The following is a 19,597-nucleotide window of genomic DNA, read 5'->3' on the forward strand; positions in this document are numbered from 1 at the left end:
TAACATATGTATTTTTTTTTACTGTTGCATAAATGGTCAATAGAAATGAAAACATAACTATTCATATTAATTGTTTTTAAAGTCAGAGTATATTAAACTAAAATTAAATTTAATTAAACAAACTTTGAATGTTTTTAGTAAAAGCATTCTAAAATTTCTCAGGTGTATCCCAAGTTGGGGACTGTCTCCTCGAGTGCTTTCAGAGTCAGCATGCATTTCTGAAGTCCTTGGTGATTGAACAGGGTGATGTTACTGAGACCACCCAATCTCTAGCTCATTCCCTTTCTGTCATATTAAAGTGTTAAATAGAAGCTCAGGCAACATTTTGAGAGAAATTTGAGAAAGGAGATGTGGCATTAAGGCAGCAGAGGAACTGATTTTGTAGGAAGGGTGGGATGTGAGCAATAACAGAGAGAAGGGAGTTTTTTGAGACAGGATGAAGACGGGGGAGAAAACTGGACTGGAGCCAAGGAACAGTGAAGGCAGTGGGGGGCTCATCCTAATGGCCAACATTTAGAAAGCTCTGATTTCTTGAACCTCCTAGAGCAGAGACACTGCTGTGGGGGGTGCCACCTGTTTACATATATGGAGACCAAACTGGGTTCAGGCCAGAGAGGGGACTTCATGCCCTCTTCTCTAGCAGCTCATGGGCTCTGGCAACAAGAGGGGCTAAGATCCGAAACAGGGAGAGGTCTGACCACTAGTCCTCAGACCAGTCACTGGGCCAGGCCTCTCTGGGGGGGGGTGCAACATGGAGCCCCAAGAACCTAGCTGGGCTGGGCTTCTCCCAGGGGGTATCACAGGACCTCAAGAACCAAGCCAATCTGAGTAGCCCAGATCGTCTCCAGGCATACTGACCCATATCTGGTCACTGGACCCAAATGGCCCTAGAAGAAAAAGTGAGGCTGGGGACTTAGCAGAGCCCCCTTACCACCCCCCCCACTCATCAGTTCACTTGCTTGTTTTGACATCATCTCCCTGATGTCATGATTTTTGAGAACAAAGAACAAACAGCAATAATATATTCAGTTTCTGCCACTTAATAAGTGCTTAATTGTTGTTTGTGGATTAGTTATCAAACTGCTTATTTACCAAGACTTGGAATGAAACTTTTTTTTCTCAGCCTGATGTTTAAAGGAAGTATACTGATTCTTGATACAAAAATCATTAGTGTCAGAAAAAGTCCAGAGCATTAGGTACAAATTAGACAGTGTCAAATAAGTCTCTGTCCAGTGGAAGAGCATTAAAAAAGTAAACTTCTCTCACAAGAAAATGAAATATATCATAGATTTTTTAGAATTTGTTTTACTACTTTTTTTTCATGGAGTAGCACTGACATCCTGTGGTTTGTTAAAGGAATAACAGCTATATTTCCCATGGTTTCCCTATACAGGTCCAATGTTAAATTCATTCAAATGTATCAACATGTAATTATTTTCCTTATTTTTCTGATTTCAACCATGTAGATAGTTTGTAAATATTCTTTGTGAGACCCTTTTCCCAAATTTTTTGTAATTTTAGATATATTTGCATGTAAGCAGGTGTGACACCCAAGGCTCCCAATAATTTACTTATATCAGGGGTTTGCTTTGTAATGGAGTATTTATAAATTATTTAAAACTCCAATTCTAATTTAAATGAAAGGAACTACCTTATTAACATTGTAGTTTGATAGGAACCATGCATGTTTTATTAAACTCCTCTGAAAAGTTATTCTAAAATAATTATTTGAGAAATGTGAGATTATTTCATAAATATCCTGCTTCTATTTCAAGGGGAAAAAAAGGAAATGACAGTATGCGAGATCACATCTTGATTGTACATCATATGTAAATGTGGCTGCATGACAACGAAGTCCATTAGCCAGTCCTCGAACCCTTAGATGAGCTGGAGTGATGGTTGCACGGGAGGCAGGAAGCTGGTTTGGAAGAGGAGACCTCCAGCCCTTCAGTGCTTGTGGAGGTGGGGGAGGGAGGAGAGGAACCTTGCTCTACCCCACAGTCCTTTATTAGAAGATGGTCCCAGGTTCGAGGCTTCAAGGATCCCAGGAGGAAGGCTTTGCCATTCCTAGAGGGTGGTACAGATTGAAGCCTTGGGCCACAAGGGGCTCTGAGTCACCACCACTCTCCCCAGGACTCCAAGTGCGGTTGGAAGAGGAGTCTGGGGGCTTTATCTCAGCTTCAGAGCAGTTGCCCAGTTCTAAAAGCTAATTAAGTCTACTTAATTAATACATACCACATGACAGTCATAGGGAGAAGTAGACCCCTGCAGGCCTGACAGAGCAGCCTCTTGCTGGCACCTCCCCCCAAGTGGGTGAGTGGGGTTGGGAGAGGAGGAGCATGTGCTATGCGCCCCCTGCCAGAATATAAACTGCATGAAGGTGGGAACCACGTTAATTATCTTTGCACGTCCTCTACCACCTAACAGAGTGGGCTTTCCTCTTGGATTTGGTAGGTGGGAAATTAAAATGGTCAGAATCCATGGTGGGCATCCAGTCCTATGTTCTGGGTCTGCTGCAACCCTTAGGGACTTAGTGTAGGGTTGTTCCTCTAGATCTCCAGATCATCTAAACGGTGTCCTTTTGGGTTTGCTTAGACTTTTTTTGAAATAATCTTTTCAGCCTGTGTCATCTTGGGGAGTTTTACTTCTTGGTATATAAAACTAGTACTCCGTCTTTGTCCTAAGGTTACATTTTTCTGGTTAAAGAATCACTGTCTAACCTTATTAGACTGTGGTAGGCTGAAGAGCTCTTTTCAACTCGTGTTTGACCTTCAGGATTTTGTAAACTTCAGAACTTTCTACCTTCAGTCTTAATCCTTGCTTGATGTTGTGGAAAGCACAAAGGATTTAGAATCCCAATGGATTCAAATCCTGGCTCAGCCCCTTTTCCCTGTGAGCCTGGCCCAGGCCCATTCCTCCTCTGGGCTCCAGGGTCCTCAATTCTAGGGATAGAAGCAATCCCCTCATTTTGTGACCCTTCTCTGAGTGTGCATTTTTAAGTCTGAATTTCATAACAAATATTCCAATAGAAAAAAAGGAAAAATAGAGAACTAAACTCATCTTCCAACTTGTTTATGAGGTTTGTGACCCTTTATATCCAGGTCGGGCATCCACAGGGAGCCCATTCTGGTGCTGTGATGGTATACCACTGCTTTCTAGATTTACCAGTTGTCCAGCTGGCAGTTGTGTTTGTACATGTGTACCATCAGACTGGGTCCTTGGAGTCAGGGCCTCTTCCCTGCAGATCTGAGAGGTCTCAGTGTTAGAGATCAGCACTTATTATAATGCCCTCCCTCTATGATCAGTTGTCAGTTAGCTTTAATTACCTTTTAGAAATGGGTAATTATTGACTATTTTCTGAAAGGTATAGCTGATACAAAACAAGTCTGCCAGAGTCTGAGGGTGGCCCAGTGCAGAGGCCATGGGTAGAGGACTTTCAGATCTGGAGAACAGATGTGGCCGGGGCAGTTCCTTGGCTGGGAGAAGTCCTATGCTCCGCTTTGGTGCAGTCATGAAGCTCTGGAGGCCTTTCTCTTGCATGTTTAATTTGTCCTGGGCTCCCCCTGAAGACACCCTCTCCAATATTCTGGGGTGCTGCTCTGATGAGGGAGCAAGGCAAGGAGGCACAGGCTCTTGTCTTTCCCATTCCCATCCTTCTATCCATGAGTGGGCAGGACCAAGATTTTCTCAGTCATCTGGGCAGAGGCAGGTGAGGCGGCCTGGACCCCCCCACACACACACACCTGGCTTTGTCTTCATTGAGATTGGGTCCTCCCCTGACCTAGGCAAAGTGGAGTGGGGTGGTCGATGACCAGCCTCCTCTCTTGTGCTATTTTCTTCAGTTTCTGATTTTTTTTTAGGTTTTTTGGCAAGGCAAATGGGGTTAAGTGGCTTGCCCAAGGCCACACAGCTAGGTAATTATTAAGTTTCTGGGACCAGATTTGACCCAGGTAGTCGTGACTCCAGGGCCATGCTTTATTCACTACGCCACCTAGCCGCCCCAGTTTCTGATTTTTGTAACCTAATTTTTTCCATTCGTTCACTTTTCTTCATTTAACCAGTAACAAATACTAACAATTATTGTTGTAGATGATTACTTTTTACTAATAGGTGCTCTCTTTCCCACTTTGGTTTCCCATTAGTTTTCTTGAGAATCATGACATATTGTTCCTCCCAATTTTGTTGCTTTTTTTTTTTAGGTGTCCTTGTCTATCTTCCCACAGTAATGCTTTTTGATAGATTAATTGATATAGCAATGAATAAATAAGTAAGGTGGTATTGTTATTTAATTTAAAATTATAGTGGACTAGACTAACTAGGAACAATTATAGTTTTTCTCGGTTTTTTAGGTATAGTCTTTATTTCTGTACTAATCAGTTTGAGGTTGTTTTCAAAAAGTACCTTTATTTATCTTGGTAGCTGGGCTCCTACATATTTTATACATTTTATAATTATTTTAAATTTAATTTCTCTTTCTGTTTTTTGTTTTGGGTTTAATGGGTAATACATAGAAAGCTAGTGATTTGTGTGAGTTTATTTTAATCCTACAACTTTGCTGAAGTTGTGATTTCAGTTCATTTTTATTTGACTCTAGGGTTTTCTAGGTTGCAACTGCAGAAAGACATAATTTTGTTTTCACTTTGCTTTGTGCTCATTCTTTGGTATCTATCCTCTTGTTTTATTGCTCTAGCATGTGTTAAATAATAGTGGTGATATTGGCTATCCTTGCTTTTCACCTTACATTTTTAGAAATGCCTCTCTTAGGTATAATAGTGGTTCTTCAGTTTATCTAGTTATTGTTTATCATGTTAAAGAAAGTTCAGTTTATCTGTTGTTTTTAGCTTTGATATCAGAAATAAGAGCTGTGTCTCAAAAGCTTTTTCTGCATCTGTTGACATCATTTGATTTTTATTGGTTTTGCTGTTCATATGGTCTACGTTTGTCTTGGTTTAGAGCCTATCATGCATTCCTGGTATCTTCATAGCATCATGAGACTTAAAGTGGGGAAAAAAAATTTAGAGGTCATTGTAGTCTGGCCCCTCATTTTGCAGTAGGCTCCTCCAGGTACCAGTCAACCCTGGCCCCCACGGAGGACCCTGCCCTGGGCCTGGTGAGGGGCTCCTGTGAGGCAGCTGGGTCAGAACTGCGGCCTCAGCCACTTCTCAGGGTTGGCCCCAAATGCAGGGGGTGCAGCTCTGGTAGCCTCTTGTGAGAGAGGATCTGGAGGAGAGGGAGGGAAAGGTGCCCACTGGGGCACAGTGGTTGTTTGTGGACTGGTGTTGGGCACACCCAGGGATGATGAGCAATGGGGGCAGACTCAAGTGAGAGAATCTCAAGTTAGTGACCTCACCAAACTGTTAAAGGAATGCTCAAGGTGGCAAGATGGCACAAGGCTGGCATAGTAGAGACTCAGTGGGTAGAATAACACTGGCCCTTGAGTCAGGAAGGACCTAGTTTAAATGTGGTCTCTGACACTTGATAAGTACTAGATGTGTGACCTTGGGCAAGTTCCTTAACCCCATTGCCTTACATAAAAAAAAAAAGGGAAACGCTAACGGATTTGTCATCACTGATGTTTCATTGTTTTTCCCCCTTCAAGTTGAACCAACAAATACTTTTAGGTTGTTATAGTTTAGCTGGTTCTCTGCAACCTCATAAAATTTTCTCTGTTGCTAGTATTTATTTTTTGCATTTTAAATTTATATTTGATGTATTGGTTATCTGACCTGCCATTCCTCACTTGCCAATTAAACTATAAAAATAAAATAAAAACAAAACCTTCATGATAAATGTTCACAGTTCAGCAAAACATTCTCATATTGTCCATTTCTTAAAATGTATATACATCTCATTCTGCATTTTAAGCAGTAGTATTAATATTTTTCCATAAGGAATTAGCAGTTTATTATTTCTGTGATATTTAGGAATAATTTTGTTATAAAGTTATTGACATTGTTAATTATATTTTTTATATTTTAAGCTAATTCATAAAATTAGTGAAATTATATTTCTCCATTTAAAGTTGCAGGTAGTGAGACTTTTAAATTAAAATACGGACACACTTTTCCTCATACCTTGATTGCTCATTTGTTAAATATTGATAGTTTGTGAATCAGTTATTGATCAACCTTTTTGCAGAGCTTAAAGGCTAAAATAGCTGAGGGGAAGCTTCAGTTGAAGACATATGAGCAGCAAGTTGTGACCCTGAAACAAACCAATGAGAAAAAGAAAATAGCCCTGAAAAAAGCATCTAAAGTTTGCAAAGAAAGAGCTGACTCTTTTACAGCAAATATTGAAGATCTGACTTCTCAGATTACAGAGCGGGTGAGTGACAGTAATTTATAAAAACTCTGGTTCATTCTTTACTACTATACTGAAATTGCCCCATGGTGGTGACCCTTCATTTTTGATGAACTGGTTGGATTTAGTCATCATCAAACCTGAAAAATTTTGTTTATAGAAACACATACAATCATCTGACTTTTATTTCACCATCTCTTAATAATATGGTAAAAACCATACGACTGTATTTCAAAAACTACATGTAGGTAAATTAGTGTCTGACTCAACTTAATATTATGCAAACACTAAAAACACCATAATAAGAAAAGTTTCTGTGAAAAGATGGATGTGGAACTGAGTGACATTTTTTGTTGTTACGCTTGTTTAAACATTCATTTCATATTTGTAATTTTTCTTTAATATTACTAACATTTTGTGATATGCTCAATCCCTGTTTTCAGTGATTGGCATTCTAATCATATTTCATGAAAATGTGATGTGGTGAGAGAAGCCAACAGACCTGGGTGAGAATGTGATTCTGCTGTTCACTAACTGTGTGGTCTTGGGGAAGTCTTTTTACAAGCTCTTTGAGATTTCAGTTTTCTCATCTCTAAGATCTCTTCTATGTATGGTAGCTTAGTGTCATTCTTTAGATTGTGGCTTTGATTAAACCTAGGGATAAGCTGGAAGGATCCCTGGCTATACTCGACATTAGTTGTCTTTTAGTTGGTAGTTCCTGTTGTTGCCACTACAAAGCAGAAGGGAAATCTAGTGGCCGGGCGACTCACCAGCCCCTGAGAAATGCAGTCATGGAACTGCTCTGGGTGCAGTGGCAGGCAGATCAGATTAACCTACCACTCACTCCCACCACCTTTTTTTCCAGTAGTGGCAGCTTTGGTAGTTTTAAACCACCAGGCCAGGTGGACACAGGTGACCCTAGAGCAGTGGCGCTCTGCCAAGTCATCCCTGTGTCGTAGGAAGTGCCTGCTAATTAAGAAGGCCAGTCAGTTACCTATTATTTATTATCAAAGATAACAGATATATGAAGTTCTGTAAAGCATACCTACTTTATTCCTGTTGATCTTCAAAAGCTAATTATCTGTATTTTACAGATGAGGAGCCTAAAGCTGGGAAAGACCCACCAGGGCTACTTGCTTGTTAAGTGACTGGGATAGGATTCTAACACTTTTAAAAATGTGACTTATTATCACTATTAATATGTATTCTAAACATTGTGACTTTTTAAGTGATAGGTCTATACTTAGAGAAAAATCCCAAGGTAAATGAATGTATTGTGTTTCTGTCTAGATTGACTTTAAAATTTGTTTCCAAAGATGATGTTTACTGAAATGGATATTTTTTACATTCTAAAGTTTGATACTTCACAGAATGAATTGATTTTCTTAAATTATATTTCATTTGTGTTTAGGGACCTGAACAAAACACATAGTTCTTAAGTTACATAATGAGTACTTTGTGCATTTTTTTAGGAAGCCAAATTGTCTGAAGCACTTTCAGCTTTACTTGCCTGGAAAAGTCATTATGAGAAAGCTGTAGAAGAAAAGACAGATTTGGAGGTCCAGGTTGAGACTCTGAAAAAGTAAGAAAAATGTTCCCCTTAATAAGGTTCTTGTCCATTTTAAAGGATTTGTGACTGATTTTATGGGATTTCATAGGATAAAGTTTTTTTTTTAACTTCTTGCCCTAGAAAATGTTCACCTGAGAAGTCATCCCATGAATAACAGTGAATTAATTTTTTTTCATACTTTCAGTTCAAACAATATTTATACTTATTTTGTCCAATTTTTCCTCTCTATAACAATATCAGCATATCACAATCTAAAATTAATAAAGTGAATTCTCTTCATAAAAATATATTTTACAAGGCTGAATAAGGAAAATATGTGATGGATATTTTTATAATTTGGGAGCATAATTAAAATTAATAAACTAATAGAATTTAAAACTAAACATTGTTTCATTTAAATTTTTTTCTCAATGTCCTCATTTTGCCATATCACTGAAATCAAGACTCTATTGCTTTTATAGATTGTAGATCAGTTGCGATACCTTAATTTTACACATATAAATTTATCAAAGAGTGTTGGGGAGAAGAATCCAAAACTTTTACTGCATAACTATATGAAAGCCATTTAGACATTTTTATTAAATAGAAAAAGGAGTGTTGCAGATACTCATTTTGAAATCATAAAAGATTAGTACTTTTTAGTTCCTATTTTGGGTTTTTTTTTTTTGACAGGTTTATGATATCGGCAGGAGAGAAGGAAAATAGGGAAAGGAAAAAGAGAGGAAGTTGGGAAAAGATAGGAGTAAGAAAGAAAAGTAGAATTTGAATTTAATAAAAGAGGTACACTTGGTTGGATATAGCCAAATATTGCCAGATTTTCTTGTGTTTCTCCTTGACCCCTTTTGTCATCATTTTCTGTGTCTCCATTTAGTCCCTTCTGTTCTGGCTATCTGATACAGGGGATGGAGAACCACACAGTGAGAAAGGTAGTGGGGTGGTGGCTGGAGCATTGGGGAGTCAGGCCCTTCCTCTCAGTTGTTCAGGCTCTGTGACCCCATGTCGATCACTGCAGCTTTCAATGCCTCAGCCCACTCTTGATGACCATAAGCTTCAGAGCTGGTGTCAGCTAGTTTCTGTAGAGTTTCTATACTGAGAGCCCTCTACAACATTAAAACAACAGATCTGATTCAAAAAATAATTTCTCAGTGTTCACGACTGGTGCTACTGCTTCATTATCATTTTATATTTTCATCTTTTAAAAATGACAATTCATTGACTTGATTTTAATTAGCTAATTTGGGCTATTATAATCCACATGCCACTAATAATTTGTATAAAATTAATCATTTTTTAAAGGAAAATCACTAATCTTTTGGAAGAACAACAGAAGAAGGAAGATCCTGGAAGTGACTCAAATAAAGATTTTCTTAGAAAACTTCACTCCAGTGATTCAGATAATGAAAACATTATTCTTGAAAATGAAAAATTAAAGGTACAGTAACACCCAGAATGAGAGCTAGATTACATGTAGATGAATAAATACTTTCATCCCATTTTCCTTTGTGAGTGCATGTTGACAAAAGAACTGCTTAACAAGACTCCTTTCTTTTGATTAGGAAACCATGAACGTAGTTCATACACCCACAGGTATGAAAACAAAGAAAGGCACACCCTCATTGTAGGAGGTTGCTTCCCTGCACCGCTGTATCCTCATGTACAAAGTGGGGGTGATGAGATTCAAAGTGTCTCATGACTTAAGGAGGAGCAGACACACGAATGTGCCGTAGAGTGCAGTAGAGAGCAGTAGAGAGTACTGTTGGTCATCCCTCACATCCCTCAGCCTACCTGATTTTTTTTCATTGCTCTCTGGGCAATTTGCAGTTCAGAATCTTCTGAGAGCCCATTCCAGGATTTGTAATATTATAATGTCATTGAGAAAATTATCACAGTAAGAGCTAGCAAAAAAAAAAAATGCTAAGAGAAATATTCTACCGCAATATTTAAATCTGATTGGAAGGCAACTTTTTATGTTGAGAATAGGTTTCTTTTGACTAAGAAAACATTATTTTTTGTTGTTCTTAGAGAAAATAGTAATCCCTAACATTATTGTGAGACTCAAACAAGAAATATTTAAGCACTATTATTAATCAACTAGTAGTGCTAAGTTTGCACACTTTAATTTTTTTATGATTCATGTTCATTTTCCCCAAAATCTTTCCTCAGTGGCTCACAGTAATTATTATGATTTCATACTGTATATTAGCTTTATATTACATGTTATTATATTTGTTGATCAGTGATAGGCATTTTCAGTCATCTGCTGAGACAGTCAAAAAACATACTACTCCCTTTCACTTCTATTTTTCTATAACATTGACAACTTCTACTTTGACTTTTTATTTCAAACACCCCAAATCAGCAAGTGGAAAAGCAGTTCCCATGACCAGTGATATCTGAGATTCATTTTTAAAAATTTCATTTAATTTCATTATTGAGTTAATCCTTTTATTTGTATGTATTATTATATTAATATTACATTAATTACACATTTTATAAGTATCAAACTTTTTAGTCATTTATGAGATACATTTGTATATATCTATTCTTTGCTAGATCACACTTGCTAATTTGGAGGAAAAGGTTATTTCAGTTGAAAATGAACGCTTGGAATTACAAGAAGTGGAAAAAAAGCAGAAAGCTCTTGTTGAAGTATATAAATCTCAGGTGATTATGCATGTACTTTAATGTTTGTGGAAGTTATCTATCAAAATATATCAGTATACACTTAAATAGTCAGGTGTGTCATTAAGAAATGAAAAATACTGAGAATACTTGCATTCTTACCTATTTTTTAATTTATTTTTCTATTTCCTAACACACCAGGATCATCCTATACATTAATCTAACTATGACTCAGAGCCCCAGGAATCAGCAGATGGAATAGTATAGAGTTAGGAGTCATCAGCAGAGAAATGAGAGGGGTCTGCTAATTGGAGTTAGCCTAGGAGATGTGTTTCTGTTAGAGAGGCCCAAGGAAGATTATGATGGAAAGATGATTTGTCACTTGATTAAAATTAGAATTTATTATGATGATGATGATGATTCTGATAAATAATTATCAGATTTGAAGATTTGGAACAATTCTGGTGGCATAACTAATATAGTCTATCTTTAGGTACAAAAGTTACAAAAGGCAATCGAAGATGTGAAAAGCAGATACGAAAAACTAGTCTGTGAAAAAAAGATAATAACGCAAACCAAAAAGTCAACCTTGGAGGAGGTAAGCTGAGTGCACTTACATGTACAAGTAACACGTGTGGTGGCAACCTTTGTCTAGAAACGGTCTGTCACTGAAATTTGAAGGAGATGGTGCCCCGCGATGTTATCCTGTGGAGGCTGAAGCCGTACGGCCGGCAACGGTGGGTGTCATCTTCACCATGGCAGTTCTACCATAAATACGTTTGTCACCTGGTGACCCGCCTCTGCTTGAGCGGGTATCCGCAGGGTCGGACCCCAAAGCCAGGAGGGCAGGGGTGGCCCCGTCTAGCCCCCCTCGAGGGCTGCGCTTTTTTTTTGGCAAGGCAGAAGGACTTGCCCAAGGCCACACGGGGAGGGAAGTCAGCGTCAGGCTGCATTTGAACTTGGGTCCCCCCGACTCCAGGGCTCATGGAAGAGAACTTTCCAGATTGCCCTCCCCCTCCCGGACTCCGCATTTTAGGCCCTCAGTGGAGACCGGGTCCCTCCTCGCCTGCGCCCACCTCGGCCGGGCGGAGTGGAGGTGAAGGCCCGGGGCCCGGGGCGCCCCCTAGCGAGCGGCCCGGCCCGGCGCATGCGCGGCTGCTGCCCGCTGTAGGCGCTTGTGGAGCGCTGGGCGAGTCGGCCGTCACGTGGGCCCCGGCCAGCCTGGCCTCTGCCTTGACCTTGGCTCGGGCCCGCGGCCGCCATTGCTGCAGCCCGGCCTGGAGTGGGGCCCGGCCCCGGCCCGGCCCGGAGTGCGGCCCGGCCCCGGCCCGGCCCGGAGTGCAAAGTGCGGCCCGGCCCCGGCCCGGCCCGGAGTGCAAAGTGCGGCCCGGCCCCGGCCCGGCCCGGAGTGCAAAGTGCGGCCCGGCCCCGGCCCGGCCCGGAGTGCAAAGTGCGGCCCGGCCCCGGCCCGGCCCGGAGTGCAAAGTGCGGCCCGGCCCCGGCCCGGAGTGCGGCCCGGCCCCGGCCCGGCCCGGAGTGCGCCCCGGCCCCGGGCCCAGAGTGCGGCCCGGAGTGCGGCCAGGCCCCGGGCCCAGAGTGCGGCCCGGAATGCGGCCCGGCCCCGGGCCCGGAGTGCAAAGTGTGGCCCGGGCCCGGGGCCGGAGTGCGGCCCGGCCCGCGGAAAGAGCCCGGAACGGCTCCTCCGGCACACGGGCCCGGCCTGCGACGTGTCCCTGCAGACGCCCCTTGAGCCGCCGGGCCCGGCTCCGTCACCGCGGCCGCAGGCCCCGGGCAGAGTGACGGAGGTCCTGCCAGCCGGTCGGCGCGGGCCGGTGTTGCCGCACTGGCATCCGCTGGTCTGTTTTAGAATGAAGCCCGGGGCGGCTGGCACTGCCCGGCTGTGCGGCCCGGCCCGGAGAAGCGGAGAGGCCTCACGGCGGCCCGCCCTTCCCTGCCCAGGTGCGGGGCCAGGTGGCGGCGCAGTCCCCGGAGCGGGCCCCGGGCCCGGGCTGCTGGAGGGCGCCGGGCTGCGGCTGCAGGACTGCCAGGAGCGGCTCTCCTCCTGCCGGGGCAGCGCGGACCGGGACCAGGTGCGGAGGGCTGGGGGGCCCCTCGGCTCGGGCCGGCGGGTTGGGGAGCCCCGGGGGCCCCGGGGTAGCCCCTGGGTCCGGCCTCAGCGCTGCTCCGAGCCCCCGCCGGAGTGCGGGCCAGGACAGGGGGCCCGGGGGCCCGGGGCCCGCCCGCCTGCGCCCCCCGCCCGGTGCTGCCAGCCCTGCTTTGGATTTAAGCGCCAGAAGCACGTTGGCTCAGAGCCCAGTCCGGGTGCCCGAAGGGGAAGGAGCCGCGGCCGGGCCCCCCGTCCCGGTGCCCGGCGGAGTGACAGCCGCGGGCCGGGGGAGGCAGGAGCTTACCTGGCACTGCCCGGTCTGGCGCTTTATGGGGCGCTCTTGGAGGGCAGAGGTCGGCGGGGCCCCTGACCCGGGCCCGGCTCCGAGTGTGGCCTGGTGAGGCCGGCGGGGCCCCTGCTGCGGGCTGGGGGGCCCGGCCCCGCCGTTGTGGAGCAGAAGCCGGGGGGCCCCGAGCAAAGGCCGGTAACGCGCCCTCTTCGCAGGTGGAGGACAGGCAGAGCCCGCCGAGGGCCTTCTCCGCCGAGGCGCCGGGCGGCCCCGGGCCCGGGCACGAGGAGCTGCCACGGTGAGTGGGGTGCGGGGGCCCCGGGGGCCCGGGGGGTCCGGGCCCTCGGCGCCGCCGCCTCACCTTCTCGTGTTTCTAAACAAGGCGGCCCGCGGGGCCGGGGGAGCCGGAGGAGGCGGCGGAGGCGCAGCGTGGGCCCGGCCGGAGGGCGCCGAGCCCCGGGGAGCGCGGGGCCCTGGCCCGGAGGCTGGAGGCCGCCCTGGAGGAAGGGCAGAGGAAGGTAGGGGCGCCTGGGCCGAGCCTGGGGGGGCCCGGGCCCAGCTGCCAGGTGCTGGAGGGCCCTGAGGCCGCAGGTGAGCGACTCCTGCCCCCTCCACGCCTGGCTTCCCCCGCTGTGCGCCCACAAGCAGCTGCCAGGACCCAGCCTAAGTCCTTATTTACTTCAACTCTTGATTTTCAAGATGATTCTTTGCCCAAGGCCCCGTCTCCCTGACATCCCACAGGCGGGACTTAGCACCCCACAGACTTGGCACCCCCTCACCTGGCAGCCGAGTGGGGGTTCTCCCGGGAGGGCGGCACCACCCACACAACTCAAAATTATAAAAATTATCTTTGTAAAATTTTAATTTATAGATTACAAAAAATTGTAAGGAATCAGAAAATTAAAATTTGAACATACACTTCAGAATATGCAGGAAACAATTCAATCAATAGGAAGTCATATCAAAAGTTTAATTAGACTGATTTCATTATAATAGTTCATCTATTCCCCAGAAGTTTCAATTTTGTCAAAATGTATAATTAAACAAGTTTCCTTCCATAAGTGAAGTTTAAGATGTACTTAAAAATTTTAAACAAATATTTGTTAATGAGAAGTGCAATTTTATTTTGCGTCTGTTATTTATCTAGTTTTTGTTAAGTATTTTGAGGTATGAAAGTGACATGGTGTGGTCTCAACCCACAGGTAGCTTAAAATTTCATAACTCAAGGAAAATAATGTTGATCTGTCTGGTTATAGCTAATATTTTTTTATTCTTTTCCCCACCAAAAGAAATCTTTAAACTTCAACATAATGTTGAAATATAGCATATAACACAAAATCCTTTTAAAACAACAAAAGCTCTAAAATTGTTACTAAGTAAACATAATAAAGGAATATCTGATTATTTTCGTTTTTTCCCAAAATATCAGGTTTCAGAAGAAATAGAGAAAATGACATCCAGAGAGCGGGCTTTACAAACAAAAATATTTGACCTAGAAAGTGAGCTCAGGAAAACAAATGAAGCACAAGACCAACTTGTTTGCATATTGGATGCTGTGAGTATAGCTTGTTTCAATTTCTTATTGTAGAAAATTAATAAGCTTTTCAATTACCTTTGCACGATTTATTTGAACATCTAGCAGAATAATGTGTTTCTGAGTAATGAAAAAGAGAATGGACTAATAATATGTTAATTTAAAACAATTAACTCCTATAATAAATAGATGGATCTAGCTTAAATGACTATGCTGCATTTTCTCATATTCTGCTTTTTCAGTATTTTTTATATTTTTCACATGTTCATTCTGGACTTTACCCAGGATATTGTTTTTGTTTGTTTGTTCTTATGGTAGCCACTTCATGAGATTTATAGACTTAATATAATTAGTTCTGTATTATTAGTTTTTTAAAACAGTGCTGAGTTGAAGATGTTTAACTGTCATGTGAGCAAACTATCCCAATATATACCTTTAGTTTGTATGTTAAATTCTAGATCTTTTGACATATTTTTGTTTCAACCAGATAGCTAGATAATATGACACATAGTTTGCCTTTGCCGTGCCATGAAATGACATTATCACATTAACTTGTCCATTGAATCCTTTTTTCCTTTGAAATGATTTTGAAACAGTTTGTATGAAACCCTTTTATATTATACTTAGGATTGTATATACAAACCCTAGGATTACACACACAAACCCAAAGATTACACACACAAACCCTAGGATTGCACATGATTTAACTTCACTAAAAAAAAATGCTTTAGAGATGACGTAGAGAATGCTATTGCATTATTTTCTTCTAGGAACCCGAGAATCAATGAAATCATGGAATCACAGAATTTTAGAGGTGGAAAGTACCTCGGTGTCTCTCTAGTCCAGCCAGTACTCAAGGAATCCTCAATCCAAGTGCCTGACGAGTGGTTATTTAGCCTCTGCTTGAAGACTTCAGTCACTTTTGAATGGCTCTAATTGTTAGCTAGTTTTTTCTGACGTCAAGCCAAAATTACCTCTTTGCAAATCCTTCCCATTGAATCTTCTTTCTGAAACAAACTAAAAAAGGTTTACTCATAGTAACCCTTCAAATACTTGAAAACATCTGTTCTATTTCTCCTGTGACTGCCCCAGAGGGGAAGCATCCCATTTCCTTCAACGGAGCCTAATGGTAACCTTCACCATCATGACTGCTCTCTTCCAGGGACTCTCTAACTTCTTATTGTCCTTCCTACACTGATGCCTATGATGGAATGCTGTACGCCAGAGATGGTCTGACCACCAGATTACCAAAGGACCTTCTGCTTCTTTAATTTAGAGTATGCCTCTTAAAACAACCCAATTGTATTCTCTCCACTCATTGTCATATCATACTGTTACCTCATATTGATGCTGTGATCCTCTTTAACTACCAGATCTTTTTCAAATTACTCTATAACCATTTCTTCTAAATTTAAATATTCATTTTTTTGGAACCCAAATGTAAGATTATACATTTATTCTTATTTATTTGCATCTTATTCAATTCATATCAATGTTGTAGGTTTGCAAAATTTTGATTCTATCATCCAATCTTTCCTATGTCTGTATCATCGCAGAATTGCTTGGCATGTCCTCTATGTCTTTGTCCAAGTCATTGATAAATAATTGTTACATAGCATCAAACCATGAATAGATCTACACTTAGAGAGACCTTTTTCTAAGTCAACATGAAATCATGAATGAGTGTTCTGAGGTCTGGCCATTTAGCCAGCTCTGAATCCATCTACTTGTGTCATCACCTGGCCTACAACTTTACCATCTTTCCCACGAAGGTCTTTGCTGAGATCTAGGGAAATAATATCTACATAGTAGTCCCTTAACAAGTGTTTGATTTCCATGATCTTCCTGTTTTCAACCCTGTGCGAAAAGGAAGTAATGGTCTGTTTATGACCTATTCTTGAGGAAGAAATACTAGTTTGTATGAAAACCATTTCCTTGTCTCGTTGTTTACTAAACATTTATTGAATGATCTGTTCTCAAACTTTATAGGAATAAAATCAAATCTCATTGACTCACAGTTTACAGACTCTAGTGCCTTCTCCTTATTGAAATTTGAGACTTTCACCCTCCTCCCATCCTGTGGCACTCATCTCACTGACAGTGCTTCCTCACAATCATAGCTATGGATGTCGTCAATCTGGGCCACCCTTTCTGAGCCTTATCTTGAACAGCAATTCTTTGGTTTCCACTTTTGTTTGGTCATTTATTTCCCCAGGTCAGTCAAACACCAAATGACAATGGGGCTGCCCCCTCCTCCTTCCCATCTAACATCAACTTTAATTGTCCCTACAAGCCCTTTTTGTTATGGTCTTTGTCTTCTTTCTTATTCTAAATTGTTCCTAGTACTTGAAACATATTATTGCTCCTTCCCTTCCTCTTTCCTTCCAGTGTGAAAAGATCAAAATATAAATGATTTTCAGGATTTGCCATTAATTGAATCATCAATAAATATATTAACATTTTCATCATTACCAAGGTTTTAGCATTTCAGTCACTTGACCATTGCTCCCCTGAATTTTAAACTTATTTTTAAATTGCCATTAATTTGATTTCCTATGGACTGTATAAAATAAGGATTAGTTTTGTATAAGACTACTAAATAAAGCAGAAAATATACTGAGATGAACAGAATAATGTTTTCTATTTTTTCTAGGCTTTAAGTGACCATTTTATGCAAAAATATTTTGTATTTATTTCATCACTTGTTATGAATTAAATATCTAGATACATTTGAAAATTGTTAAAAAAAAAAAAAAAGATTCTCCATGCCTTATTGCTTGCTGTGGTGGGCCCAGAGCAGATACTCAGTAGTTGCTCACTTGACATTTTTATACATATCTCCTACTTCTGAATTCCTCATTCTTGTATTTGGTCATCTAGGATACGTATTGCTTGTGCCCAGTGCCTTATGTACAGCAAGTTGTTGGGTATTTATTGGTGCTTTGATCATTCAGTAATTAAATGCTGACCTTGTCAAGGTAATCTTCAACTGTTCTGCTGATAAACTGTCCCTGATGACACAGGAAGTTGAAGCCATTGGGTTCTTCCAAAGGTGCTGACAAGGACTTGAGCCTCCTTTCTTGGCCTCGAGGCCATCATGCCTCAGAACTGTCTTCACAGGAGTTCTCCAGGAGCCAAAGGAGATCAAGAGCATTGTCTCTCTAAGGGTCTGGGCATGGGGGGTGCCCTTTTTTCTTTATCTCTGTTTCTTAGACATGACTGGGCTCTTAGTTTTCTGAGATCCACCAGAAGATGTTGGCAATGACCATTCTTGTCCTTAGACCAATGACAATTGAGTCTTTGAGTGCCGACTGTGCAGTGCCAGAGGTAACTGGACCCTGGCTGGCTAAAAGACCTGGACATTTGCTGTTAGGGAACTGAGGTAGGGATGAAGCATTTGACCTCTGAGGAGTTATTTTAATGAATGGGAGATTACCTCATTCAACCATTAGAATTGTTATTCTTTAAGCTTCCTGTGGCTTGCATCTAGGCTGTGGAGAAACCACCTTACAAAGCACAAGGAAATGGAACTTGATTCCATAAACTTTGAATGGTCCCCTGATATGTTCTAGAAGCCGTGGGCTTTATGTCTCCATTGTCATAGTGAGCATTTATATAGATGCTCTTTCACCTTCATTTTACAGAAGAGGAAGCTGCAGCTAGGCATAAAGTGACTTGCCCAGGGTCACACAGCTAGTAAGCTGTTAAGTATCAAGGCAGAATTTGAATGTAGAAACTTAAGAGCTACCTCTTCCTGCAACTTGTTTTTGCTCCAAAGTACATTTATTAATCACACAGGTGGTAGGTAGCACAAAAAATAGTTCTCAGATCTGCTCAAGAATGAAAGACAACTTCTTTTTGAAATTTCATAAAGTGAAGAGACTAAAAAGTGTTAGTGTTAAGACTAGATAACAAAAATCTGTCATTTTACTTTACGCTAATTTACCCTTTTAGTAGAAAATGCAGTCTCTGAAAGAAGTGAATAGACTGGTTTTTGACAATGTGTAAATTATGTTAAATGTTAATAATGCAATGTCAAATATTCAAATATTTAGAATGCCATTGTCAGAGAAGAGAAATTAAACCTTAGCTCTTCACCAGCCAGGTGATATGTCAAATTTCATTTTGGCAATGTCACTTAGAACCCAAGCGTGAGTGAGTCTTTGTTTTAATACATTCTATTTCAGAAGTCCATTGTGTGGACTTCTACTGTGTGCCTGTGTGTGCAACTACAATGAATTTAATAGGAAATGTAAGTAACATGGCAGATTCGAAGGTCAGAATAGACCTCCTTGTTAACTCACCTCCCCTCTAAAAATGTTATATTTTATTCATGCAAACCTTGTTACCTTGTAGTTTTTGATATATTGATATCTTCTACTATAAATTTATCACTAATGCATCTTTTATTTTTTTATTTAGAAAGAACAGCACCAGGAAATATGTATGAAAGAAATACAATATAGCCTTGAAAAGACAGAGAATCAAAATGAGAGTATAATGAATTATGTACTGTTTCTTAAAAAGTCTTATGTAACCATGTTTGGATAAAATAATTTCTATCCTATTTTATTCCAGTATATTGATTTTTTCTATGGATATCAAAAAATGATTAGGCTAAAAAACTATCATTATACACCAGTAAGACCCAAATATTATGTAGTGAGACCATGCACATAATATTGGAGGATAATTGATGATTCAGGTAACATTGGATACAACAATAAAGCTGTTACATTTTTTGTGATTGGAGAGTACCTGTTGAAGTACTTTCGGACTTGAGACGTTTTAGTTATGATTAAAAAGAAACCGAAATCCTGTTATTTCAGGAGTATATAGCCAGTTTGTTGTTGTTGTTGTTGTTGTTGTTTGTTTTTAGTTGTAATGATTCCAGGTCGGTGTGTTTCAAGATATGCTGAAACCACATAAGTGCTATAAATTGTAATGCTGAATATATTGATAACAAAAAAGGAAATCTATTTTAATTTTTGGTGCTTGTAAGTATAATACAGATAATTTACAAATTCCAGAACCAGTTCAGTTTAATATTTTTTTCGTACGTGTACTAAAAATGTCATTATATTTTATATAAAAACTTCAAATTGTCATTAAATAGCACCCAGTAATAAGAGATGATACATTGTACTCTAGTCCATTTTTCCCTAATGAAGATTA

General features: G+C 41.5%; 1 protein-coding gene across 8 annotated transcripts in view; it reads left to right on the forward strand.

Annotated features, from left to right (window-relative positions):
• The window catches only part of ODF2L (outer dense fiber of sperm tails 2 like), a 29,021-nt gene extending 9,852 nt beyond the window's left edge, over positions 1–19,169 (forward strand). For 6 of the 8 annotated variants that reach the window (XM_074221769.1, XM_074221764.1, XM_074221766.1 and 3 more), the window contains 9 exons: positions 6,139–6,324; positions 7,773–7,882; positions 9,167–9,302; positions 10,424–10,534; positions 10,986–11,090; positions 13,104–13,186; positions 13,271–13,406; positions 14,318–14,443; positions 18,845–19,169. In XM_074221769.1, coding sequence (XP_074077870.1) covers positions 6,139–6,324; positions 7,773–7,882; positions 9,167–9,302; positions 10,424–10,534; positions 10,986–11,090; positions 13,104–13,186; positions 13,271–13,406; positions 14,318–14,443; positions 18,845–18,973 — 1,122 coding nt within the window. In that variant the 3' untranslated portion in view covers positions 18,974–19,169. The other 2 variants (XM_074221767.1, XM_074221768.1) reach the window with 2 other exon arrangements.
• The last annotated feature ends 428 nt before the right edge of the window (positions 19,170–19,597 follow it).

Source organism: Macrotis lagotis, chromosome 2 (genome assembly GCF_037893015.1).
Source record: "Macrotis lagotis isolate mMagLag1 chromosome 2, bilby.v1.9.chrom.fasta, whole genome shotgun sequence".
Lineage (NCBI taxonomy): Eukaryota > Metazoa > Chordata > Mammalia > Peramelemorphia > Peramelidae > Macrotis > Macrotis lagotis.